This window comes from Caenorhabditis briggsae (genome assembly GCF_000004555.2).
Source record: "Caenorhabditis briggsae complete genome, chrV, whole genome shotgun sequence".
NCBI classification, from domain to species: Eukaryota; Metazoa; Nematoda; class Chromadorea; order Rhabditida; family Rhabditidae; genus Caenorhabditis; species Caenorhabditis briggsae.
The window spans coordinates 3158313-3185696 of NC_013488.2; the positions used below are offsets into that span (position 1 = coordinate 3158313).

The 27384-nt window shown below is 37.6% G+C and overlaps 7 protein-coding genes across 7 annotated transcripts; 1 reads left to right on the forward strand and 6 right to left on the reverse strand.

The window, feature by feature from the left end:
- Position 1: 1 nt before the first annotated feature.
- On the forward strand, positions 2-2176 carry CBG17015 (the record flags this gene model as incomplete). Its single annotated transcript, XM_002648838.1, has 3 exons — positions 2-274; positions 321-1454; positions 1559-2176. 3 exons carry the CDS (start codon positions 2-4, stop codon positions 2174-2176), a joined length of 2025 nt encoding a protein of 674 aa, XP_002648884.1.
- Positions 2177-10897: 8721 nt separating this feature from the next.
- On the reverse strand, positions 10898-12604 carry CBG16987 (the record flags this gene model as incomplete). The annotated part of the gene is made up of 2 exons (XM_002648815.2): positions 10898-11435; positions 11952-12604. The coding sequence occupies 2 exons, from the start codon at positions 12602-12604 to the stop codon at positions 10898-10900; spliced, it is 1191 nt and encodes a 396-aa protein (XP_002648861.2).
- A 461-nt stretch (positions 12605-13065) lies between these two features.
- CBG17016 lies at positions 13066-16426 on the reverse strand (the record flags this gene model as incomplete). The annotated part of the gene is made up of 4 exons (XM_045236768.1): positions 13066-14895; positions 15116-15979; positions 16135-16233; positions 16343-16426. The coding sequence occupies 4 exons, from the start codon at positions 16424-16426 to the stop codon at positions 13066-13068; spliced, it is 2877 nt and encodes a 958-aa protein (XP_045096100.1).
- A 524-nt stretch (positions 16427-16950) lies between these two features.
- Positions 16951-20991, reverse strand: CBG17018 (the record flags this gene model as incomplete). Its single annotated transcript, XM_045236769.1, has 6 exons — positions 16951-17400; positions 18339-18653; positions 18929-19208; positions 19648-20021; positions 20542-20850; positions 20896-20991. The coding sequence occupies 6 exons, from the start codon at positions 20989-20991 to the stop codon at positions 16951-16953; spliced, it is 1824 nt and encodes a 607-aa protein (XP_045096101.1).
- A 991-nt stretch (positions 20992-21982) lies between these two features.
- CBG26831 lies at positions 21983-23023 on the reverse strand (the record flags this gene model as incomplete). The annotated part of the gene is made up of 2 exons (XM_045236770.1): positions 21983-22360; positions 22970-23023. 2 exons carry the CDS (start codon positions 23021-23023, stop codon positions 21983-21985), a joined length of 432 nt encoding a protein of 143 aa, XP_045099929.1.
- An 863-nt stretch (positions 23024-23886) lies between these two features.
- CBG17019 lies at positions 23887-25760 on the reverse strand (the record flags this gene model as incomplete). Its single annotated transcript, XM_002648842.1, has 4 exons — positions 23887-24198; positions 24275-24622; positions 25328-25501; positions 25548-25760. 4 exons carry the CDS (start codon positions 25758-25760, stop codon positions 23887-23889), a joined length of 1047 nt encoding a protein of 348 aa, XP_002648888.1.
- Positions 25761-25856: 96 nt separating this feature from the next.
- On the reverse strand, positions 25857-26415 carry CBG26832 (the record flags this gene model as incomplete). Its single annotated transcript, XM_045236771.1, has 2 exons — positions 25857-26129; positions 26314-26415. The coding sequence occupies 2 exons, from the start codon at positions 26413-26415 to the stop codon at positions 25857-25859; spliced, it is 375 nt and encodes a 124-aa protein (XP_045099930.1).
- Between the last annotated feature and the right edge of the window lie 969 nt (positions 26416-27384).

The following is a 27384-nucleotide window of genomic DNA, read 5'->3' on the forward strand; positions in this document are numbered from 1 at the left end:
AATGTTTTCGTGGGTTGTGACCGTCGGAAAACTATTCAAAAAGGTCTTGGAGGAGAGTTTTATGTCTGCTGATGATTCGAAGGCAACGGTTAGACTGTTCAAAATTGGAAAGGATTCTTTTGTTATGGCTCATGAGCTGCTCCAATCAATGAAAAACAAGAATATGGATGTATCGGAGTTTGAGGAGGAAGTTCTCAAAATGACGAATGTGGCCACATTCAATTTCCGAGAAGTCGCTCAAAAAGTGAAGATTGGAGACATGAAGAACATTGAGGTAAGACTTAAAACAACTTTATTTTTTAATTTCCTCTTTTTTTCAGTTCATTCGAATTAACACCAGAGAATCCAATATCACTCCCATCCCAATCCCAGCGCCCGATGGAACTTATTGCGTCCCTGCCACCGATGCTCTCTACGATCTAATCAGCGACATTACTATGTTCAAGAAAGTGTTTCAAAGAATCAATCGAAGCCAATTTGAGCATATTAAAAACTTTTTTGAGTCTGTGGAACACATTTTCCATCACAATGGAGGTGACTATTTTATCAGTATGGAGGATGTGGAATGGGTCAAAGCAAAGTGGGAGAAGACTTATGAAGAGAACTTGAAGTCGTCAGTAGCCGTCAAACATATTCGGAAGGTTCGAAAAGGAGGATTCACAGAAGATGATTTGGATAAAGAACTCGAGTATCTGAATCTCTACAACTGTTTGCCGGAAATGAAGCGGGAAGTTAAATGGGCGTACAAGTTAGTCACCAAAGAGAGAAATTCTACTCTGAAGCTTGAAGATATGCACTCCGCCGTCTTTCAATGCCAAATGACGATTCTCCTGGAAAACCTTCCCAATGTTTACCAGTTTTTGCACAGCCAAAAGATGTGCATGAAGTGGGTGCCATATGTGGCATGTGTATTTTGTGAGAAGCCGAGATTGAAAACGCTGCTGAACAAGTCGTCGCGAACCGAAGAAGAGGAACAGGAGTTTATGGAATTGACTGATGTCTCCGTAGTAGCACCACCAGAAAAAACCAACGTCATCGAGGAGGATAAGGAACAAGAAGTTTCATCTGCTGTTCCGAAGAAGAAACGGTCTAGAAAGGCGAAGAAATCTGAAGAAGCCTCCAGCCCAAATCCCTTGGATTCTCCTTCCACCCCAGAACCCGAAATGCCAGAAGCATCCAAGGAATCGCAATCATGTCCAAAGTGCTCTAGAGCTAGCCATTTCGCTGATGTCGCAAATGAGAAGCTGAGAGTTTCCAAAGTCGAGTGTAAGCATCTAAAGAAAGAGTTGGCAAATGCTGAGTTAGAAGTCGAAGTTCAGAAGCAGAAAGGAATGGACAAAGATGAAAGAATCAGAATTCTAGAAGAACTTTTGAAATCCAAAGATGATCTAATCGAAAGACAGAACATGGATCTCCTTGCAAAGCAAGACACGATTATGAACCTTGAGATGGAGGTGGAATCTAATTACAACACCATTCAAGAGTACTCAACAACCATTAAGAATCTTGGAAAATCTCTCGCAGAGAAGGACAGCGAATAAAATATTTGGAATCTGAGAAACAATCGGAAATCAGAATCATGGAACCAATTAGAAGTGACGAGGAGACGGAGAAAGTCAGAGATGTGCTCTTCAAACTTCTCGAGATCCAAGGAACTCTTCGAAGCGGGAACCCAGTTGGAAAATGCAGAGAACTTGCTCAACGAATCTGTATGAAGGCTCACAACAAGGAAATCGAAGATGCCACTAGAATTGAAGCAATTAAATTTTGCGAGAAGGCTAAAATCTACATTCAAGCAGTCAACACCCAGTTGGAGATGATCCGTGGAAGCCGACTAGTCAAACCAGATGAGATTCCAGAACTTCCAGAGTTCCCAGCTCTCTCCAGAGGATTCTTGAAGACCTACGAAGACATCTTCAAGTCAGAAGCTCCAAAGATTTGCCAACCTCTTCTGAAGACTCCAGAAGTGAAACCAGGAGAGCTTGCTGACACTGATTGCTTGATCTGCATCGAGGAAATGGAATCGGAGGAAGGAACTATCAAATGCGAGTGCTGTAAACGGAGATATCATACCGAGTGTGCTCAAGAATGGTTCAAGACAAAGAGAACGTGTCCTGCATGCAGTTCAGCCCTTCTGGATGATTCCGAATTTCCAACATTGGGTCAAAGATGGTAATTAATAATGTTTGCTCTTGTTCTTGTTTTTGTTTCTTGTCATTTTTTGAAGTTAAAAAAAACATTATAAAATTAATATAAAATTAAAATTGTGTTTTGTTCTTTAGCCGAAAATCGAGTCATTAACTTTGACCGATTCGGTTTTCCCAGATTCTTCTTATGAGAATTTGATAGAACATTTGAATAGCCCCAAACCATGTCAATACCTTTCGATTTGAGCCACAACAACCCGAAATGCGCCTAATGGTACTTTAGAAAATCTAATATCGATTGAACTTCTTCAAAAAATCGGAAATCTTGAATCAAATCCAAATTTAATTACGGTAACTTTCAGTTTTAAAGTCTTCTCGGTGCTCGTGTCTTGAAAAATTCAAGCCGTGATTTCTTATCTTCGTACGGATTCCTGAAGTTAGAAGCTCTCCAGGTGATGAATTTCGATTCAGTGCGAAAAGTTATAGATGAGCTCAATGTTATGAGTTTGTGTTTATTGGAAAGCCCTGGACGAGGTACTTCGTCCTTTGAGGATGAAAAAACCTTTTGAAGAGAGACCGTGTTTCAGGAATAATTTCATTCTGAAATGTCACAGCTATTGAAACCTATGCAATTGAATGTGTATTCTGAAAAACTTGTTCATAGGTTTTGGAATTTTCTAATCTCTATGAATTGCTATTGAATAAATAAAGTTAAAAAAACTGGGGAATCCTCATTTTCAAACGTTCCAGATTATAGTGTTTCCCAAACCAAAAAGTTTCCCAGGAGCTCTCAACATTTATAACATTGACTCATTCCCATAAGCACAGGTGATTCGCAAACAATCCGTTACGGACGCTCAGCGTTCGCGCGCGTTTGAAATAGGAACCGCATACGGACCGCACGCGACCCGTTTTCAGAAAACCACAGCACATTATTTCGTATTCCTCCGTATTCTATCCGTTCGCGAACTCCGTATCCGATCCAATTGCGAATGATGAACAAACGGATACGTTCGCGAACTCAGATTCGCGAAACTGTCCGTAACGGACCCGTAACAGATAGAAAACCTAGTGGACACCGAAACGGATCCGTCCGCATTTTAACTGTGATGTCTACTTTATCGTCTTTACATACCCTGTTAGATGACCACTAATTATTAACTTTCTGTATACGTGTCAATCAAAACCGTCTGCACCTCTCAGGACATACGACCCACCTGGACTCAGAACAAGCTCCGCCCCTTTTGGATGTGATGGTACGGAACGCTTCTCTTCATTCATTCTTACTCTGTTTCAGTCACTCAGACGGTGACTAGCTCTTCGCTCTTGCCTTTCGTGTTTCCTCCAGCACCTTTTCCTTTATTTGCTATACCTGACTTTAGTTTAAAAAATCTCGGTGACATTATAACAAACACTTCATCAGTTTGCGCATTTTTTATATCTCTCATATGTATCGAGAAAATTAATTAGCTCAAATGTTTTTATCATGTCAAACTCTTTCGGACCATACCAGCGTACCTATGCGATTTTTTGAACTTAAAATATTTATAGTTTCCGTTCTCTAATTTTTGAGGTTTAACTTTTTTCTGAAATCTCGAGATATCATTCAAAATTATATCCAAAACGACCCCTCTCCTAATTTTCTTTTCGTTCCCAAATTTTCAAATCCTTCAAGCATTCTAATTGCAGTTAGCAATTTTGGCTGTCCGCTTCATTTTCCTACCGTACCCCATAACCACATACATTTTGAAGCACGTCATCTTAATTTTTGAGAGAAATAGCCTGTTGATTTTATTAATTGCCCGCGGTCTGTCCGGGGTATCAGGTTCCTGTGATAAAATAGAAGAAAATCAACAAGAAATGTAACAAAATCGGTTTATTATGAACAAGTTAGAAAGAAACAACAAATAAAAGCTTAGCATTCAAGCAAACTCACTTGAAATCCTTAAAAGAGTATCTAGAACAACCGCGAGCCAAATCCAAGCTCGCAATCACTCAAAACTAAATTCAAACTGTGCGCGCGCCGAGCGGGATAGCGGAGTGTCGTTGCGTGGTTAGAGGGAACCTTTAGAAGGGGTTGGAGGGTAGATGCACCAGGCAACTTATTGTTAAATTCAGTAGACCACTTTTGATACATCTCATGTAAACCTTAAAAAATTGGGTCACACATAGTAGGACCCTTCATACTGTAGTTTGCCAGAAGCACTTACATTATAGTCCATCTTTTGTCACATACTCCTCCACCTTCCAAGTTTTATGATTGGCATTCATATCCCATGTGAAGGTACTGAGTATCCCCACCTGTTCTTCTTATTGTGTCTTTCATTCACTCGTCATTAACGCTCTTCTCCTCCCTTTACTTCATTCATATTACCTCTTTTGTCCTCTCCTAATTTTTCCCAATTAATAATTTCTAATTTTCAGATCTTAACTCAGCAAACAATGCTTACTATTGCCAGCAAAGATATGGTGCTATCGTCGGAGAATGTGAAGAAGCTAGTGAAGCGCTGTGTTCCAAACGAGGTTAGTTTTTGAAACCAATTCTCGGCTCATATGATCCAGAGGTTTTAAAGCTCTAGCACTTTTGAACACAACTTGTTAATTTTAAGTTCCATCCTAAACTGTACCTAATTCTCAGCTCATCCCCGTCGACTGGAAATGCGACCAATCAGATATTCGCTCAAACCTCGAGTCTCTTCTGGAATGCTCCCGTGGCCTATTAGGGATGTTCGAGAACGTCAATGATCTTTTCCAAACACTTGCCAACTTCCTCACTGTTCCTGGATGTGCGACTATGCTTCAATTCGATGGGGACTACTCGACCTTACCTGCAACACACATGAGTATCAAAGGAGTGCATTATATGTACAAGATGGATGTCCTCGAACTTATTTCTCTTGCTGTTCCATGTCCATTCGAAGGCTGGCAAGCTGAACTGGTTCGATTGGCAGTGAAGAGTCGTCTGAAGTGTTTCGAAGCCGAATGGAAATCCCGATTCAACTCTCATTGCGAGATGATTAAAGTGGACCTTAAAGTGCTGAAAATGTTTGCTGAGAATCTGCATGAGTGCTCGATAGCGTTATTCAAAAACACTGAATTGTGTGTGCCTCCTCTGCCGGATTTTTCCAACCCAACGATCGAAGTCGAGTCTACAGATGGATGCTATGAAATTTTGAAATCTTTCGATGAAAAATATCCAATTGCAAAGAACAAGACTTTTTACGCACGAATGTTCTCCTGGATTGCAACCGTTGGAAAACTATTCAAAAAGGTCTTGGAGGAGAGTTTTATGTCTGCTGATGATTCGAAGGCAACGGTCAGACTGTTCAAGATCGGAAAGAATTCCTATGTTATGGCACATGAACTACTTCAATCGATGAGAAATAAGAATATGGATGTATCGGAATTTGAGGGGGAAGTTCTTAAAATGAGGAATTTGGCCACATTCAATTTCCGAGAGGTCGCTCAAAAAGTGAAGATTGGAGACATGAAGAACATTGAGGTAAAAATTATAAAATACGTTCTTTCCTAATTTATTTTTTTCAGTTCATTGGAATCAATGGCAAAGTATCCGTTACATCTATCCCACTCCCAGCTCCAGATGGAACTTATTGTGTGCCTGCCACTGACGCTCTCTACGATCTGATCAGCGATATTATTGTGGCTAAGAAAGTGTTGCAAAGAATCAATCGAAGCCAATTTGAGCATATTATAAACTTTTTTGAGTCTGTGGAACACATTTTCCGTCACAATGGAGGTGACTATTTTATCAGCATGGAGGATGTTGAATGGGTCAAAGCAAAGTGGGAGAAGACTTATGAAGAGAATTTGAAGTCGTCAGTAGCCGTCAAACATATTCGGAAGGTTCGAAAAGGAGGATTCACAGAAGATGATTTGGATAAAGAACTCGAGTATCTGAATCTCTACAACTGTTTGCCGGAAATGAAGCGGGAAGTTAAATGGGCGTACAAGTTAGTCACCAAAGAGAGAAATTCTACTCTGAAGCTTGAAGATATGCACTCCGCCGTCTTTCAATGCCAAATGACGATTCTCCTGGAAAACCTTCCCAATGTTTACCAGTTTTTGCACAGCCAAAAGATGTGCATGAAGTGGGTGTCATATGTGAGATGTGTATTTTGTGAGAAGCCGAGATTGGAAACGCTGCTGAACAAGTCGTCGCGAACCGAAGAAGAGGAACAGGAGCTGATGGAAATGACTACGGTTTCTTTGGTACCACCGTCACCAAAGGAATCCGATGTTGTCGTGGAGGAAAAGAATCAAGAAGTTCTATCCGATATTCCAAAGAAAAAGCGGTCCAGAAAGGCAAAGAAGTCTGAAGAATCCTCCAGCCCAACTCCTTCGGATTCCCCTTCCTCTCCAGAACTCGAAATGCCAGAATCCTCCAAGGAATCCCAATCTTGTCTGAAGTGCTCTAGGGCAAGCCATTTTGCTGATGTGGCTAATGAGAAGCTGAGAGTATCGAAGGTCGAGTGTAAGCATCTGAAGAAGGAGTTGGCAAATGTAGAGTTGGAAGTCGAGGTTCAGAAGCAGAAAGGACTGGATAAAGATGAAAGAATCAGAATTCTAGAAAAACTTCTGAAATCCAAGGATGATATCATCGAAAGACAAAACATGGATCTTCTTCAGAAACAGGATGTGATCATGAATCTTGAGATGGAAGTGGAATCTAAGGAAATCATCATTCAAGAGAAGTCAACCACCATTGAGAATCTTGAAAAATCTCTTAAGAGGAAGGACTATAGAATCAACGAACTGGAAGCTCCACAATCATCAGAATTCAGAATCATGGAACCAACTAGAAGTGACGAGGAAACGGAGAAAGTCAGAGATGTGCTCTTCAAACTTCTTGAGATCCAAGGAACCCTTCGAAGCGGGAACCCAGTTGGAAAATGCAGAGAACTTGCTCAACGAATCTGTATGAAGGCTCACAACAAGGAAATCGAAGATGCCACTAGAATTGAAGCAATTAAATTTTGCGAGAAGGCTAAAATCTACATTCAAACACCCAGTTGGAGATGATCCGTGGAAGCCGACTAGTCAAACCAGATGAGATTCCAGAACTTCCAGAGTTCCCAGCTCTCTCCAGAGGATTCTTGAAGACCTACGAAGACATCTTCAAGTCAGAAGCTCCAAAAATTTGTCAATCGCTGCTGAAGACTCCAGAAGTGAAACCAGGAGAACTTGCTGACACCGACTGCTTGATCTGCATCGAGGAAATGGAATCAGAAGAAGGAACCATCAAATGCGAGTGCTGTAAACGGAGATATCATACCGAGTGCGCTCAAGAATGGTTCAAGACAAAGAGAACGTGTCCTGCATGCAGTTCAGCCCTTCTGGATGATTCCGAATTTCCAACATTGGGTCAAAGATGATGATTAATAATTGTTTGCTCTTGTTCTTGTTTTTGTTTCTTGTCATTTTTTGAAGTTTAAAAAAAGACAATAAAATTAATATAAAATTAAAGTGGTGTTCATTTCTTTTGTAGCTGAAATGGTGTTATCAACATCGACCAATCAATTCTTAGCCTGTAAAAAAATCAAAATGAATTTGATTATATCCTTGTGAAGGATATGACAAGAGCACAAACTACAATTACAAGATTTATTCAAAAAATACCAATTCTCGATTTGCTTCATCTGGTAAAAACTTGAACGAAATTGAAGAGGGTCGATTTTGAGCAAATTTCCGTTGCCTACGTGGCGAAACTTCATTTTTCGTTTTGGGGTAAAACTGAGTTTGGACCAAGGATATTCAATCTCCAACAATTATTTTCTAGTATTTTTCTGCGCGTAAGATCTGAATCGAGTGTTTTCTTGTTTTGAAAGCTGGAAGAAAACGAGTTAACTCGACTATATAAAATATGAATGCATGAAAACAAGTTTGAATTTTTCTGTACAGAACCATTTTCGGTTCTAACAAAGAATGTGTCGTAATTAATTTTGCACCTGTTTCTGCTGAAAACAAACTATTTGACTCATTTTGAGACTTCTTCTTTTTTTCCTACCAAAAAAAAGAAAAAAGTCATTTTGTTTTCCAATTTCATTTTTTTTTCCGAATTTCAGATGATTTCTGAACTTCAAAATTATTACTCCACTAATTACTCAATTTGCAATTTATCTTATAATTACCTTGCCACGTGGAAAGGTCTAGCATATCCCAGTCATTCGATTCAAGTTATAGCGGCTCCAATCCAAATTTTTACTTTTTTTATTATTTTGAAAAAAAACACCTACATTTATTAAAACTATGAAATGGCCGTTGTTAATCAATCATTTTTGATAGGTTTTCGGATTTAAATTATTGATAAAAAAACACATTTTTCATTTCTATCTTGTTCGATTTTACCAATTGTATTTTATCGACTCCATATGTATTTCTACCAACACTCTCATTTTTTGGTGTAGGAATTTTGAGTTCTATTGGATTACCGCATACCCCACAATTAGCCATTGTTTTTTGTCAGTTTTGTGTGAGTTGATTTGTCTTTTTTTTCCATATTTGCATCGGGCCGTGCCGAGACGGGCTTTTTTCAGAATTTTCAAGGCAAGGCCTGGCTCGTCTCGGCCCGGATTTTCGGAAAAATATTTTCTGTCTTTCAACAGATTTTTGGGGTCAACAGAAAAAAAAGAACGATTTTTCTGACAAGAAGAAACATTTTCGAAATAAGAGTGTTCATAAAAAATAGATCTTTCACAAAAAAGTGTAAAAAAATTCTGAATTTTCAAAATTTTTTCAAATTCGGAAAACCCGGGTCCGCCGGGCCGGGCCGGGCCGGACCCTGGAAATCTTTGGCCCGGCCTGGCCCTTGTTTTGCAAGTATGGTTTTTTCGTCTTCTTCTCTTTTCTAGGTTTCGTTAGCTCATACCCTTACTTATTTGAGAGCAGGAGCAATGCTCTGAGAAATAATCGATTTCGGATGACAAGGAAATGCACTCGAACTTTTTACCATGTTTTTTTTTCTAGCTACAAATCTCACCTTTTTATTATTCATGTTCTTCACGGCAACAGAAGAGTCGTAAAAATCGGAAGCTCTCAAAATTGATCCATGTTTCCAGTTTTGTTTCCAGAGTTCCATGTTTCCAGAGTTCCATGTTTCCAGAGTTCCATGTTTCCAGAGTTTTTCCAGTTTTCTCTTGTATTTTTCATTCCCGATCCACTAATCAGAAACGTTTGCTTGTTTGTTTGGATTCCTGCAATTCTATTGCTAACATGTGGAAACATTGGATTTCACTTGTCGTGTACAGTATACTATTTGTTCGTAGCTCCTCCTTCAAGTTGTATTTCTGCTGGAACTCGCCAAGCACAACGGTATTTTTTGGTTGGTATCATGATTCAAACTTCAATTCCATCATTAACTATCATTATCCCTCCACTTGTCTTAATCGTTCAAGTTTTGACTGATAGTTACACTCACGGCCTTATGAATTTGAGAATGATATTGTTTGGACTAAACGGATTGATTGAAAGTTTAGCAATTCTTTTGGTTTATCACCCTTATCGGAATGCTGTAAAATACACTCTGAATTTTGAAAAATGGAAAGGTGAGAAAAACGATTTCATTGTAATTTTCATAAGTTTTCAGAGTCCAAAATTCAAACTGTTCCTGCTCAAGAAGTTTATGCAAGTTCTATTAGGAAGGAAGTATCAAGTCATTTGGAAGGAAGTATCAAGTCGCAAAAACGTTATAAATCAGCATTTTTGAAATCGGAATTCTTTGTAACATTCATTCTCACCAACTTTAGTTGTTGAATTGTCCATATACATATGTACTTTTCTAGCGCCCAAATAATTTTTTCCAGCATACAGATTTGTCGTTGTATTTTTTTCTATGTCTTGCTGTTTCATTTTTTGTGTGATAGTCTATAAATCCTATGTCGTATCTGGAATCTATGAAATCAAATTCTTCGAATTTTCGAGAACTTCGTGTTCACATTTTCTGGTTTTCTGGTTTCTATAAGTTGCTAATGAAGTTGTGAGAAAAATGTATGCTGAATCCTTATTTTCAGACATCCTGTACAATATTTTAAAAAACCGAATTTCCCAGATTATAATAATTCCAAAACACGACGATATGATATCAGACTCCGCCCTTTTTGGACTTAAAGTTACACAACAAATCTGTATGCAAGTCAGAAGCTCCAAAAATTTGCCATTCTCTTTTGAAAGTTTTTGAGAGCTTGCTAATACTGATTGCGAGGAAGGAACTATCAAATGCGAGTGCTGTAAACGGAGATATCATACCGAGTGTGATCAAGAGTGGTTCAAGACAAAGAGAACGTGTCCAGCATGCATTTAAGCGCTTTTGGATGATTCCGAATTTCCAACATTGGATCAAAGATGATAATCAATGATTATTTGCTCTTGTAATTGTTTTTGTTTTTTGTCATTTTTGAAGTTTAAAAAACACAGTAAAAATAATGCAAGTCTAAAATTGTGTTTTATTCCTCGACCAATTCTTAGCCTTTGGAAAAATCAAAATGAATGTTTTCCAGGGGGAGTAATATGATATAAAAATTGCTGACATATGAATCACTCTTGATTGAAAATTGCAATCTTTGGACAAACAAAATCGGAGTCCAATGTAAGAAACTCTTATATCAATAAAAGAACTGAAAATCAAAAAGTTCTAGATTTCGATTTCCTGACTTGGAACACTTTCGACTCGGTTTGCCCCGATCCTTTGATCTGAAAAATTAAAATAACACTTTAAAAGGTCCTTTTAAATGGTCTCAAGTCAATACCTTTCGATTTGAGCCACAACAACACAGAATGCGTTTTACAGTATCTCGATATTGTGAAGACATCCAGTAGCAAACGAAGAAATGGGATAAGGCATTCAAAGATCGAAAGTTAAGGAGAACGTGATCAGCGACCGAATATAAAAGGCTGTAAAAATTCCCGTTTCTTTTTGGATTCTTCTCTAATGCATACTGTGTCCTATCATTAGCATATCGTGCATAGACGATGTTTACAAAGTTGGAAACTCCCGCCAAACCTTCAGACATCATGAAGCTAAAAGTCATGAGAAGTATAAGTTTTGTTGTGTTGTCCGGATTCTCCTTTTCCGATGAGTTCATTCGTAATCTGCGTTTTCTGATTTTGATGAGTTCCACGATCAGAAATATAGCTAGGAATGGGTATAGTACGGCAGGAACTATACGAACCAGATATTCGAAGTCTTCTCGTTTCTGCATTATATCATATTTTTTCAGCGGGTAAGCCAATACTGAACCGTTGGGTGCTTGCATTTGGTAAATGTATAAACAACTGGAAGTATATTTTGTTCACTTTAAATGATGGGACAAAAAAAAATATGGTAGTTTTGTACAAGAGCTTCTTCATGGACATCTTAACTTGCAAGCTTCCTTTTCCAAGGTCCCCTTAACCTTTTGGGAACCACATTCGGTATCTGATTCTTTTGGGGTTCCCATTCGGTAACTTTTTTTACAGGGGTCTTTGTTTTCAGAGTCTCTTAAACAATTTTGAGGTTCCTTTTTTTAGTGTCGCTTACATTTTAAGACTCTCTTTCAAATAGTTAGCAGGTTCCTTCAAATTTCTCGACGGCTTCCGTGGATCCTTTTCAAGCTCCCTATTTTTATTTTTATTGTAAGTTTCTCTAACAAAACCTTGAAAAACTTTTGGGAACTCAGTTGACTGCCTAATTTTTTAATGATCCTTTAAACTTTTCGGGGACCCCATCTTCTTCATTTTTACAGGACCACTGAATAACCTTACAAAACAGCCCAATAACTTCCCACAACTTCATTATTGGCAAAATCTTACTCGGGGAAAGTATGATCTGGAAACCATAACACTTCCACATAAAAATAATGCCAAGAATAATAAACAAACCAAAAGAAACCAACTATCAGAACCACCAACGTTGCGGTCATGGGTTTTGCTAATTTTTGTATCCGATTGCTCATCGGGAACGCAACACTCAACGTGCGAATCGCCGCTATAAAAATGGAAAGCCAAATAGATATTGGTCTTGTTGCGGCGGTTAGCAAATTTTTAACTGATGTCGAAATCTCTACTAGCATATAATCCAGAGATAAACATTGATAAGGAGAAGTATCCGATAATAAGTCAAAGTAGTTTGAAAGTTCTTGAAACCAAAATCGTTCTATGCCGTGATCATAAATCGAGATGACGAATCCGAAGATGTCAGCGATGCAAACTCCCATCATAAGAATGAAAATTGATGTTGATCGTAACTCTTTTTGAGTCAAAATCAACAAGTGGAAAATGTTCACAAGAATAGTGAAAAACTCGAGAACAATATTCACTTCGTTCGAACGTCTATAGATTATTCCATAAATATCCGGACAATCCCATTCAAAGCAATCTTTTTCTGGTATAGAACCATCATAGTAGTAGTCCAAGTACTCTTGGTAATCAGCTATACTTTCATCAGTAATATTATAGTCAGCCATATTTAAATAAACTGTAAAAATTCGTCAATTGATAAGAAGAATGTGACGAATTTCCAACCAAAAGATCGCTTTTATAGTCTTCTTTTTGACAAGAAACACAAAGAGAAAAGTGGCGATATTTCTAGTTTTTGGTGCGAGAAAATTAGGGTTGAACAAAACACACAAGATTAGATTTTTTTGTTCTTGGTGTTTTGGGAGAGGAGGACCAAACTAAAAACGTAAGAATTTCTATGTGGCTCATTCGTTTACTTTTTCTCTAAAGTTTATGGACATAAGAACTTTCGAGTTCTTAGTATGACTCTATGAAAATTTTCATTTTAAATTCTCATCATTTTGAATCTCAGGATCGGACGAAATACATACAGTTCAATTTTAGACTTGTATTGATTTTATTGTGTTTTTTAATCTTCAAAAAAGGACAAGAAAAAAAAACAAAAACAAGAACAAACAATTATCAATTATCATCTCTGACCCAATTTTGGAAATTCGGAATCATCCAAAAGCGCTGAACTGCATGCAGGACACGTTCTCTTCGTCTTGAACCACTCTTGAACACACTCGGTGTGGTATCTTCTGTTACAGCACTCGCATTTGATTGTTCCTTCTTCCGACTCCATTTCCTCGATGCAGATCAAGCAATCAGTGTCAGCTAGCTCTCCTGGTTTCACTTCTGGAGTCTTCAGCAGCGATTGGCAAATAATTGGAACTTCCGACTTGACGACATTCATGTAAGCTTTTCGGAATCCTCGAGAAAAAGCCGGAAACTCTGGGAGCTCTGGAATCTCTTCTAGCTTGGTTCGGTAGCTTCCACGGATCATTTTCAGCTGTCTGTCTACTGCTCGAATGTAGATTTTAGCTTGCTCACAGAACCGGTAGACTTCGACTCGTGTAGCATCTTCGATTTCCTTGTTCTTCGCATTCATGGATAGACGATGACCAAGTTCTCTGCATTTTCCAATTGGGTTTCCGCTTCGAAGGGTTCCTTGGATTTCTAGAAGTTTGAAAAGGATATCTCTAGCTTTCTCAGTCTCATCGGCACTTCTAGTTGGTTCAATAATCCTGACTTCTGAAGATTTGTCTTTCTTCTCTGCGAGAGATTTTTCAAGATTCTTGATGGTTGTTGACTTCTCTTGAATAATGTTGTTTTTAGATTCCACCTCCATCTCAAAATTCAAAATCGTGTCTTGCTTTGCAAGTAGATCTATGTTCTGCCTTTCGATGATGTTATCCTTGGATTTTATAATTTCCTCTAGAATTCTGATTCTCTCATCTTTGTCCATTCCTTTCTGTTTCTGAATCTCAACTTCCAGCTCTGCATTTGCCAACTCTTTCTTCAGATGCTTACACTCGACTTTGGAAACTCTCAGCTTCTCATTTGCCACATCAGCAAAATGACTTGCTCGGGAGCACTTTGGACAAGTTTGGGATTCCTTTGAGGCTTCTGGCATTCCTGGTTCTGGAGTGGAAGGGGATTCCGATGTAGCTTGACTGGTTTTTTCAGACTTCTTCGTCTTTCTGGATCGCTTCTTTTTCTGGATCTCAGTTGAAACTTCTTGTCTCTTTTCTTCAACGATGACGTTATCTTCTTTTAGTGGCTGTGGTACCACGGAAACGGTAGTCATTTCCATCAGTTCCTTGATCTCTTTTTCGGTTCGCGACTGGACATTCAGAAGCTGCTTCAATCTCGGCATCTCACACATCACACATCCCAAATATGGAACCCATTTCATGCACATCTTTTGGCTGTGCAGAAACTTAAAAAGGTTGGGAAGGTTTTCCAATAGAACTGTCATTTGGCATTGAAAGACGGCGGAGTGCATATCTTCAAGCTTCAATGTAGAATTTCTCTCTTGGGTGATTACCTTATAGGCCCATTCAACCTCTCGCTTCATCTCGGGGAAACAGTTATAGAGATTCAAGTACTCGAGTTCTTTATCCAAATCATCTTCTGTGAATCCTCCTTTTCTGACCTTCCGAATATGTTTGACAGGTGCTGACGATTTCAAATGCTCTTCATATGTCTTCTCCCACTTTGCTTTGATCCATTCCACATCGTTCAAACTGATAAAAAAATCACCTCCTTCGACAGGGAAGATGATCTCCATAATCTTGAAGAATTTTTCAATATGCACAAACTGGTTTCGATCGATTCGCTGCAACACTTTCTTGGCCACAATCATATCACTAATCAGATCGTAGAGAGCATCACTGGAAGGGACACAGTAAGTATCATCTGGCGCTGGGATTGGGATGGAAGTGACCGTGGATTCTCTGTTGTTAATTCGAATGAACTGAAAAAAAAGAGACATGTAGCAGACAGACATGAGATGTAGCAGACATGAGCGGAATAAAAATTTTGAAAATCCGGAATAAGGAATAAGGAAGAAGGAATGAAATTTAAAAATCTGGAATAAGGAATAAGGAATAAGGAAGAAGGAATAACAATTTAAAAATCCGGAATAAGGAATTCCGCTCATGTCTGATATGTAGTATGCACTTATTAACTCTTACCTCAATGTTCTTCATGTCTTCAATCTTCCCCTTTTGAGCGACTTCTCGGAAATTGAAAGTTGCCAAGTTAGTCATTTGAAGAATTTCGTCCTCGAACTCTGATACATCCATATTCTTATTTTTCATCGATTGGAGGAGCTCATGAGCCATAACATAAGACTCCTTTCCAATCTTGAACAATCTGACAGTAGCTTTGGAATCATCAGCAGAGATGAAACTCTCCTCCAAGATACTTTTAAATTGTATACCAACGGTTGCAATCCAGGAGAACATTCGAGCGTAGAAAGTCTTGTTTTTTGCAATTGGATATTTTTTATCGAAAGATTTCAAAATTTCATAGCATCCATCTGTAGACTCGACTTCGATCGTTGGGTTGGAAAAATCCGGCAGAGGAGGCACACACGTTCTAGAGTTGCAGGACAATGCTCTCGAGTGCTTAATCAATTCGTCAACGTAGTTTTTGAGAGTTCCAACGTCTACTCTGATCATTTCACAGTTTGAATTGAATCGGGATCTCCATTCGGCTTCGAAACACTTCAGACGACTCTTCATAGCCAATCGAACCAGGTCAGCTTGCCAATCTTTGAATGGACATGGAATGGGGAGAGAAAGAAGTTCAAGAACTTCTGTCTTGTAGATATATTCACCTCCTTTGATACTGTAGTGAGTTCGAGGCAATGTCATGTAAATTCCATCAAATTGGAGCAGATTAGCACATCCAGGTGCAGCAAGGAAGTTGGCAAGTGCTTGGAAAAGTGTGTTAACGTTTTCGAACATTCCTAACTTGCCACGGGAGTATTCCAGAAGGGACTCGAGGTTTTCGTGGATATCCGATCTATCGCATTTCCAGTCGACTGGGATAAGCTGAAAAATGTATACATAGAGTTAAGGATGAAACTTGAGAACCCTTGAACTTGTATTCTCAAACTTTCAAAACCTAAGAATTTGAGAAATCTCTGTAGAACCTTATTGTTAGAAAGTTTTTAAATAAATCTCTTATATAGATCTCACAAACTAACCTCTTTCGAAATACACCGCTGCACTAATTTCTTCACATTCTCTGGCGACAGCACGATATTCTTACGGACCAGGGAAAGCATTGTTGGTTGAGCTGAGATCTGAAACTATAGAAGTTAAGAAATGGTCATCAAAAAACCAAATTAGGTCAAATATGGGTACGGTGTTGGATGGAAATATGGAAGACAAGAAGAGAGAATAGCCAATCACCAACTGAGTAACTGAAATGGAATGAGAATGAATGAATAGGAAGTGTTTCCTACTTTTACATCCAAAAGGGGCGGAGCCGTACATCTTTGGGGTTGAGCGTCCAGGTGGGTGCGTCCAGGATTTTGAGATGGAGGTGGAAGCTACATCATTGATTGACAGGTAAAGAAGAACAGTAATATTTAGTGACCATATAACTGGGTAAGTAGAGACAATAAGACATTTTGACTTCAGGGAATGAGTCAATTTTATAGATGTTAAGGGCTCCTGGGAAACTTGGGGGGGGGGGGGTTTCGGTATCCCCTCCGGGGACCTACCATGCCCCTCTAACTAATAGTAAGTAGGAGGAGTTCTCATTGACCCAATTTTTATAGGTTTCAATAACATTAAAAAGTATTCCACTAATGAAATGTTCATCATAAATGATCCAAAGGTTCATCATAAATGATCTAACAAGAACAATTAGCCCTTTAAACTTTTTTTATTTTCGTTCGACTACCGTTTACAGGAACCAAAATAAATAGGTCTTTATTATTAAGAACATCAAGAGTTGATAATAAAAACCTGGAAAATTTAGATTTTTTAATTTCAGGATAAATGAAGGATAACCTTTAAGGAGCTGAACCGAACATTGCATCTATATCCCAAACTGAAAGTTCTTTCTGAGATAAATTTTCTCCCGCTGAATTCATCTCCTTTTGAAGCTTCTCAAAATCCGCATCAAATGTCTCATAAGTCAGCCATCCACACTCCTTCTTCATCACCGATTTCATACATTCCTTGTCATTCAAAAAATTGGCCAAATTGGTTTTTGGAGCATTTATGATACCGGCTCCTTTTGTCCATTCCTCACTTTTTGGAATCTCTTCAACACAAGAGTATTTCGAAATGTTGACGTTTTGAACAATCATGACTAGGCATTTTTCGAATTGTGTTTGATTTCTAGGAACTGCTGCTGAAGATTCATCTCGCCAATTTATAGTTTTCATCATTTCCTCGTATTCTCTGGTTAGTTTTCGAATTTGTTGATCAGAGAAGTAGCAGAATTCATTCATACAGTTCTGAAAGTTATTGATTTTTATGAGCGTAGTCGTTCAATGTGTTCGTTAGAACTACCCAGCCATCTTAAGATCTTATTTTTTTTCAATTTTCTTTAGCTTTTCTCTAAATGATTTTTCTAGGCCACCGTAATTGATGGTTCAGAGATATCCTAACATGCACCTAGTGTTTTTTTGGTCATTTTAACATGGTGGCCTAACTTTTGCAAGTTGAATTTTATAGGCCACCAACTTTTATGATTCAGAAATGATATGATATTAACATAGTGCGTTTTTCGGTCATTTTGACATTGGCCTTACTTTTGCAATTTGAGTTTTTTAGGCCACCAGCTTTTATGACCTGAAATTCAATTAGTGTGTTTTAGGCCGTCTTAACATGATGGCCTAACTTTTGTGTTTTCATTGAATTTTCTAGGCCACCATTTTTTATGACCTGAATTCACCTGGAGTATTTTCTAGATCATTTTAGCATGGCGGCCTAACTTTGGGAAGTTAGATTTTCTAGGCCAACAACTTTTTATGGCCAAGAAATGACCTGATTCATCAGGATCAGGTGTGTCTTGTAGGTTATTTTGACATGATGACCCAACTTTCGCAAGTAGAGGTTTCTAGGCCGCAATGGTAAATACCTATAAATTGAATTATATTCACCTGATGTGTTTTCTAGGCCATTTTACCATGGTGACCTAGAAAAATCATATTGACAAATTTGGGCCACCATGGTCAATGGTCTAGAAAACACATCGGGTGAATGTTAGCTTACTTCTAGGTCATTCGCTACAGTGGCCTAGAAAACTCTTCTGCCAAAAGTTAGACCATCATGTCGGCCAACGACATACGTTTTCTAGGCCGCGATAGTTTTAGTTGCAAAATAACCGATTCTAAAACGTCTAGTTGCGAAATTGCCTGGTTCGAAATCCCTCTTTCACATAATAACTCACAAAGACATCCCGATACATTGGGGTAATTTCACTATCGTTTCTGGTATACGCGTATCCTTCCCTCTGTGCAATTACCCATTCCTCATGAGCCAGTTTAAATTCATAAGTCTTTCTTTCACATAGCATTGCAATCAACTCATCGTGAAAAGAGCCACAGTAGAATTCTGTATCGCTATCCACAGTTAGCAATTCCACCAGCTTGTCGTAATGGTTTTTAAAGTAAGCTCGGGGCTTTTCAGAGCAATTTGAGTTCAAAAAAGTTTGTGCGCAAGCTTTTCCAGATGTCCATGCAGTCTTTTTAGCTTCTGGGTCCTTCTGAAATAGTTTTAGATTTTCGAAAAATTTTACATGAAAATAAGAGAATAAGGTTTACCGAAAAGTAGTCATAATCTTTTGTACAGCTTGTATTTTTACCAATTTCCTCGAAAAAATTCGCAAGACAATATTCGTAATCATAATAATGAGCTTCCAACCGATCACACCGATCCTTATAAATTTTCCCAGCAGTTTTGACATCCGTACATTTACTTTGTTGAAAGCAACTCTTAAATATTTCTAAATTAAATTTTTTTAAAGTATTGCAAAGTCACATTCATCTCATTGCACATCCTTGTCACATTTCTCGCATATTCCAGGGATACAGTTGTCAAAAAGGATTGATCAGTGTATTTGGACAATTCAAACACATATTCGGAGCATGTAGCAATGGAAATTATGGATTCTAGAGCTGGACAATCTAAGGATCGAGTTGGAAATCTGGCGGTTAGAAGACGTCGGTATTCTTGCTTAGCTTCGAGTGGTTGGTAATTGTAGAAGAGTAATAAAGAAAGAAGTAGTAACATTTGGAAGTTGAACATGAAAAATATGAACCTCGAATAATACAAAGTGCGTGCAGTTTGGAAAAAGGTTTTTTATCGTGATCGGATTAATCTTTTTGACTATGAACTACGTATGATTCACATATTGGACAACTTTTGTGTCTTTTGCGAGTGCTGGGCTTCTGATCCCTTTTCAAAAATAGCTGTCAGTTTGGGGCGACATTAAAAAAATAATTTTCTCAAAATTCCGGTCATATCAGGAGTTGAACTTGTCAGCCCAATGTTGGAGGTGCCGGGTCGCTACCAGCTGAGCTAGGGGACGAACTGCGCTGCCGAAAATGTCATACGTGAAAGCGGAACGATAGCAACAAACTTACTACCGATCACTGTACACCGTCACTTCAGAATGCATACCGTAACTTCCAAGAAATATATAAAAATATATTTATGAATGAAAACTTTCTCACACCACAACCAAAAAATACAATTACTCATCAATCAATTCTTTCCATAGTGTCTTCATTTGGTGTCGAGTCGCTTCCCAGCCTTCCTCAAATATTGTAAGACTCATCCAACATTCTTGTGTCATCACCAGTTTCATACATTCCTTATCTCTCAAGAATCCGGTCAGTTTTACGGTAGGAGCATTTTCATCGACAGTTCCACTTTTTTGCGGAGTTTTACGAATACATTTATACTTGTCTGCGTCTATATTTTGAAGGATATATTCAATACATCGATCAAACTCTGATAGTGTCTTCGGTGCCAATGGATAGTCGGAATTGTAGTTCACAATGTCTTCGGAGAGTTTGTTCAGGTATTCATACTGTTCATAGGTGTACTTGCAATACTTTCGGTAGCATTTCTATAAAACTTTTGTATACAGGGTGGCTAATAAGTATTTGGTTTTCTGTTTTGGAGTGCCCTGCAAAAAACATAGTTGCAAACGGCAGATAACTCGGCTTCAGAACAAGAGATTTTGACTGATTTGATATCAAGTGATAGATCTCGACGAGGTCTATCTTACCTATATCACACGAGTCGGCTTCGGGTCCATTAAAATGCCGCGGGGCGGGCTAGAATGGCGAAAAACCCGATTTTGGCAAATTTTGATGTCCTACTTTCAAAATATATCGAAAGTTTTCCAAGATTGGTCTTGGCACGGTGCCAGGAGCTCGCGCAAAAGAAAACGACATACTATTAGCCGCCCTGTAGTTATTCCGAGGCTTCTATCTCGGTTCCTGTAAGAGATGTATTGAAAAGAATTCAACAGACAAAATTTTTTCTGAAACATATTATTTAATCAATTTATCAGTTGACGACTTTTTGATATCTTTTACAGGAACTGATAGTGAGATGAATTGAGTTAAGTTATGTTTTCTTACTCTGGTTTCTTCTAACATCGGTTCCGTCTCATTTTTCTCATATGGCTTTTTCATAAGTTTCGCCTTTTCAAGTTCGCGCTCTAAAAACGAAACCGCATATTGATATCCGATACATTGATAACTGTTCAATTCATCATACAATGAATTACACTGGTCCGGTCCATCATTGTCAATTGTCAAGTAGTTGACCAGCTTGTCGTAGGACTGTTTCAGATATTTGTTAGATTCTGGCGAACACCAAAGATTCGTAAAACTCAAGAAGCACTCTTTTCCTGATGTGAAAGCGTTTTTTCTGGTATTCATGTCGCTCTGAAAAAAATGGGGTTCGAGGAGGGAACGGAAACTTTGATCTACCGATGTATAATTGTACAGTTTCGTACAGTTCGTTGCGCCCGAGTATACTTCGTAATAAAAACTTCTCAAACAGTCTTTCATTTTATAAAGAACCATTTCGTTTTCATCACATTTCTCCTTATACATTTTCCCGGTCTTTCGTACATCTCTGCAGTTACTTTTTTCAAAACAGTTCTGGAAAAAGGTATCTGTGCAACCATTTTTTATTTTACCACCTCTATACTATCGCACAGTTTTGTGACATTGGCCAAACTTGACTGAAAACTTCCAGAATATGTTTCACTGAGGTAGACTGCTGATTGATGGACGTATCGAGAACAAATTCCGATGGAAATCATGGATTCTTTTGATGAGCAATCATCAGAGGTGGTTGAAATACCGGGAGGAAACAGTTTGTTTCCATTTGTCGATGTAAAAAGAAATAGTGAAACAACACAATAAATGAAAGGTAACATGCCAGTGGAATGTGAACTTTTTCGCGGGGGATCTGTTTCAAAAGTGGCAAACTTGATCCTTCGGCGGATTAATCTTCCGACATCACATCAGACTACAAAGAAGTGTGGTAGATAGGAATAGTGAGTCATGGGTTGAGTTCGAACGAGTTTTCGAAAAAATAGTTCGAAAGTGTTTCTAAAATCACACATTTCGGTTTCTTGTTAGAAACAGAGTAGCCTAACTTACTTAACAGCTTACTTAGTAGGCCACCGTAACCCAAAAAAGGCGTATCGTGCACCTGAAGTGCGTTCTGAGCGATTTTAACATAACTCTTGCAAGTTAAGTTTTCTTGACCAACGTTAAAAATTGTTCTCTTGAGATTTGTTCTTTCGGAATTACGGAATTTATTTTAATGTGATGGTGTACAGTGATTAGTGACAATCTCATCTCGTGACTATCGTGCCGCTTCTATGTAGCGCATAGTTCGGCCGATAGCAGTGCGGCACCTAAAACGGTAGTACCTCGAGTTCAAGTCCTCGAGGAGTTTATAAGAAAAAAAATACCGAGATAAGTATTTTTCATGTCTACCTCCTTACAATATATGAAAACATAATTATAAATCAAAACTTTATAAAATCACCAAAAAAGTAAATCACTCATTTATCAATTCTTTACATAGTGTCTTCATTTGGTTTCGAGTCGTTTCCCAACCGTCCTCAAACGTTTTTGAACTTATCTGACATTCTTCTGTCATCACCAGTTTCATACATTCCTTATCTCTCAAGAATCCGGTCAGTTTTACGGTAGGAGCCGTTTCATCGATAGTTCCACTTTTTTGCGGAATTTTACGAACACATGTATACATGTCTACGTCTATATATTGTAGGATATAATCGAAACATCGATCAAACTCTGATAGTGTCTTCGGTGCCAATGGATAGTCGGAATTGTAGTTCACAATGTCTTCGGAGAGTTTGTTCAGGTATTCATACTGTTCATAGGTGTACTTGCAATACTTTCGGTAGCATTTCTATAAAACTTTTGTATACAGGGTGGCTAATAAGTATTTGGTTTTCTGTTTTGGAGTGCCCTGCAAAAAACATAGTTGCAAACGGCAGATTACTCGGCTTCAGAACAAGATATTTTGACTGATTTGATATCAAGTGATAGATCTCGACGAGGTCTATCTTACCTATATCACACGAGTCGGCTTCGGGTCCATTAAAATGCCGCGGGGCGGGCTAGAATGGGGAAAAACCCGATCTTGGCAAATTTTGATCCCCTACTTTCAAAATATATCGAAAGTTTTCCAAGATTGGTCTTGGCCCGGTCATCAGTTGACCGCTTTTTGATACCTTTCACGGAAAACTAGATAAACCGTCTGAAAGTTGAGAATTAAAAAAAAATACTAAAAATTACAAGCCATAGGTTCTCCAATTTCGGGAAACGATTTCAGTACACTATCCAAATAAAATAAAACACCAGATTTATAAATATGAAGCACAGGCATTGTGAAAATCTCGATGAATGCGTACAAAATCGAATACATCGAAAATAAAAACATGAGCACTCGATAATTACCTAAAGCCGAGTTGTTAAGTTTTTGGATCAAATATAATAGAAGGGAATTTGAAGTAACAGCTATTGTGAATGCCGCAATTTGACAAATACGGAGAAGCGATGTTACTAGCATACTTCATAGGATAAAATGATTTAAAAAAAAGAATATCAGAAACAAAGTCTAGTTTTCTATTTGTTGTTAATTAAGTTAACTCTCTTGAGAGATTGGAAAATGAAGTTGTTTATGGAGATCAGGAACTAATACTGGGATACTTCATACAGTTTTCTTCGTGTTTTATAATACTGATAATTGGGTTCCTTTTTCTCTGGAGAATACTGATAAAACATACATCCCGTCTGAAAAAATACGCATGACAGGAAAAGGAAAAGTAACATCAGTTTTTACATAATTTCCGGTACATCAACGTTTTTTTTTCGAATGATCAGTCTGAATTTTTCATTTCTGTCAATTTGATTTCCCTTTCCAAAATTTCCGAATAGCTACCGTACCGATCAATAAGATATACAAAAACGTATTTTACAGTTGATTTTCGGCCATTTTCAGGACTCTGGAGCTTAGCTGTCAAGATTTCAATGACTTTGAAAACTTTGGAGGGTGTAAAACAGACCTAGATTGAAATCTTTGCATTCACAGAATGTTTTGAAAATTCCTAGTTTTCGAGTTGCTTCAGCTACTTCCCCATTTCTGAAAAACCCTTTTTTTTAATTGGAAATTTGATAGCTGAACTCTCCAAACCAACTGTCAAAAATGTTTTTGTATGTCTTGTTGAATGGTACTGTAGGTGATTTGGAAGTTTGAAAACAGATTTCTCGGGGCGATCAGCAGCTCAGCTTTCGCCACCGTAGCTCAGCTGAGCACGACACGGCACCTCCAACTGTGGACATACAAGTACAACTCCTCATATGAACAATTTGAAAAATTATTTTTATCTTTCAAAAATTCATTTTCAAAAATCAAAAATCTGTTTTAACAATTTAATTTTTATTCTCCTTCTTATTCACAATTTCACTTGTCCACTTCCATTGATTATCAAAATCCACCAATGCCTCCTCAGGGCATTCCCCAGTCATCACTTCCTTTGCACAATCTTTATCCTTGAAAAAATCCAATCCGCTTTCTTTTTGTATACAAGAATATACAGTTCCGTTCAGCTTTTGAGATAATATACTTTTCATACACTCGAAAAAGTGCTCGTTCACATTGTCCATTTTTTTCAGCTCTTTACAGACAGTTCCAATCATTTGTTCCATTCCTTTTGGGAACGTGCAGGAAGTTTTGAAGCAGTCCTAAAATATATACAGATTTTTTTTTGGAAATCTACACATGTACAGTACATTTTGGCTGGTACCGTGAGCAACTTACATTCAAAACCATACAAGTGATAGTTTTATTGGTTTTATCTTGCTCAAAAAAGTCGTAAACTTCCTTATACTCGGATTTCTTGTCCTCTCCCATCGGCATAACTTTTCCAAAGAAACTAAAGGTTTGTGTAAAGAGGGTACTTATCGGTTGGTTGCATTTCAAGTCGTTTAATTCATAATGAAGACCTTCGCATGCTGGACCATCGGGTTTTTGAGTCAACAGGTCCACAAATTTGTTGTAGTTTGTAGTTAGATAGTTTTGTGATGAATTGGAGCATTCGATGGAAGTGACTTCAAAAAAACAGGATTTTCCGTTGAGGTAGGCATCTCGTTTGGTGGATGGGTCGGTCTGGAATATAGAGAAGTTTCAGGAAATCTTGGAAAATTAGAAAATTCCAGAAATTCAGTGAAATTCTAAAGTTCCGAGGAGTTTAGAAAGTTCGGGTAAATTCCAGAGAATTCCGAAATTGAACACTTCTAAAACCCTAAAATTCAGAATTTCCAGGAACTTGAGAAAAACCGAGAAATTCCGAAATTTCAAAAATTCTGAAATTCTTACGTTCCCAAAATCTAACCAAATTCCAAAAATAGGAATTACCAGCATTCAGAAATTCAGAATATTAGAAATTCTTTGATTCTTAGATTTCAGGATTCAGAAATTCTGAGATTCTCGAAATCTGAGATTCTGAGATTCTGAGATTCTGAGATTCTGAGATTCTGAGATTCTGAGATTCTGAAATTCTGAGATTCTGAGATTCTGAGATTCTGAGATTCTGAGATTCCGAGAATGTACGTTTCTGAAAATCTGAAATCCTAAGGTTCCGAGATTCTGAAATACAGAAAATTATAGAAATTTTCAGAAATTCGAAGGCTTCGAAAACTTTTAAATGTAAGAAATTAAAAATGACGAATATCAAAATTTCTTTGAAATTTCGCAAACTCAAATTTTACAAAAAACAAGATATTCAAAAATCAAAAAAAAAGAAGAATTCCAGAAAATTCAAAATTTCGAGACAAGTCAAATTTGTAGAAAAATAGTACAAATCCAACTCACCGAAAACCATTCAAACTCATTTGTACAATTATATCTCTCTTCATAAATTGCCCCATAAAACTCAGCCATACAATCCTTGATTCCAGTATTAAAAATACTCCAATTTTCAAATTCCACTTCAAAATTCATTTTTGATTCCAACGCTTCTTGGCATCCAATCATTTCGTAGCATTCCTGAATATTTATTTTTTGAAAATTCCAAAATCCAAAAATGTCTTACCATTATATTTTTATACAGGTCTGTCATGTTCTCTTTAACATCTTCCGGTGGAATTTGTCCATCATACTTTTCGAAATAAGAGTCTAACAGTTCTTCTATAGCTCCACACTTATCCTGAGCAATTTGTCTATCAGACGGCGTGCAATTTTTCAAGATTTGGATACCAAAAGTATGATTAAATACATAAAGACATAGGATGAATAGAATATACATTTTTATTGAAAATGTGTCAAAAAATTTTTTGAAAAAATTGTATTCCGGTCGAATCGGATTAAGAACATTTTATTGATTCGAAAATCATAATACAATCTAGTTTATCGAAACTGTAGAACTTTCCAAATCCGCATTTTCAGATTCCTCGTCTGTCTGAAATACATCCTCACACAAATCCTTTACCAAATTTTTGTCACATTCAGGAAAATGGTTTCCGAAAAAGTTTGTTCTTGCATTTAAAGCTGAAGACTTCTTGACTCGATCGATACAATCCCAATTATCATCATTGCTCAGCTTATAAAGTTTCCCATACAACGCATTGGATTCTTGAACGTGTTGTGGGTATTGGCAACAGTTGGAAATGCACTCCTGGAAATTTCCTTTTTTTTTGAAAAAATCAAAATATCAGCTTTTAAGAAATTCTGGATTTCCGAATTTTCAAAAAAAAATTTTTTCCAAATTTCACAATTACAAATTATTCACCAAAGAATCCTGCGTCAATTTTGAAAATTCGCTCAGCTCGATTTATCGATTTATTGCTCTAGATTCTTACCAGAGCATTATCACACAAGTCAATCAATTCCAAGACTCGACTATCATTGATTTTTGTGTGTCTTTTTTGTAAAACTGCATCTTTCAAACCCAGATCATCCATTAGCGGTTGGCATTTTATAGCATTGTACTTGAAATGAAAATTCTCACAATCTGATTCGTTTTTAGGCTTTTTGGTTATCACATCCAAGAAGTCTTGATATCTTGTTGATAGTAAATTGTACTGCGAAACCGAGCATTCCTCTTCAGCGATTTGCAAGAAACAAGATTTTCCAGATTTAAAAATTTCAGAAGTGGAGTTTTCCTGAAATGAAAGAAATTAAGTTCAGAAATTCAGTGATTCAAAAATTGAGAAATTCAAAAAATCAGAAATTCAAAAAGAAGGTGAAAAATCGAGAATTCAGACATTCAGAATTCCCGAAACTCGTAGAAACTTGGGAATTATTAAATTCCTAAAATCCGATGTTTCTGAAATTCAGGAATTCACCGATTTTGAGATTCTGAGATTCTGAGATTCTGAGATTCTGAGATTCTGAGATTCTGAGATTCTGAGATTCTGAGATTCTGAGATTCTGAGATTTTGAGATTCTCAGATTCTGAGATTCTGAGATTCTGAGATTCTGAGATTCTGAGATTCTGAGATTCTGAGATTCTGAGATTCTGAGATTCTGAGATTCTGAGATTCTGAGATTCTGAGATTCTGAGATTCTGAGATTCTGAGATTCTGAGATTCTGAGATTCTGAGATTCTGAGATTCTGAGATTCTGAGATTCTGAGATTCTGAGATTCTGAGATTCTGAGATTCTGAGATTCTGAGATTCTGAGATTCTGAGATTCTGAGATTTTGAGATTCTGAGATTCTAAGATTCTGAGATTCTAAGATTCTGAGATTCTGAGATTCTGAGATTCTGAGATTCTGAGATTCTGAGATTCTGAGATTCTGAGATTCTGAGATTCTGAGATTCTGAGATTCTGAGATTCTGAGATTCTGAGATTCTGAGATTCTGAGATTCTGAGATTCTGAGATTCTGAGATTCTGGAGTTCTGAAATTCTGAGATTCCGAGATTCTGA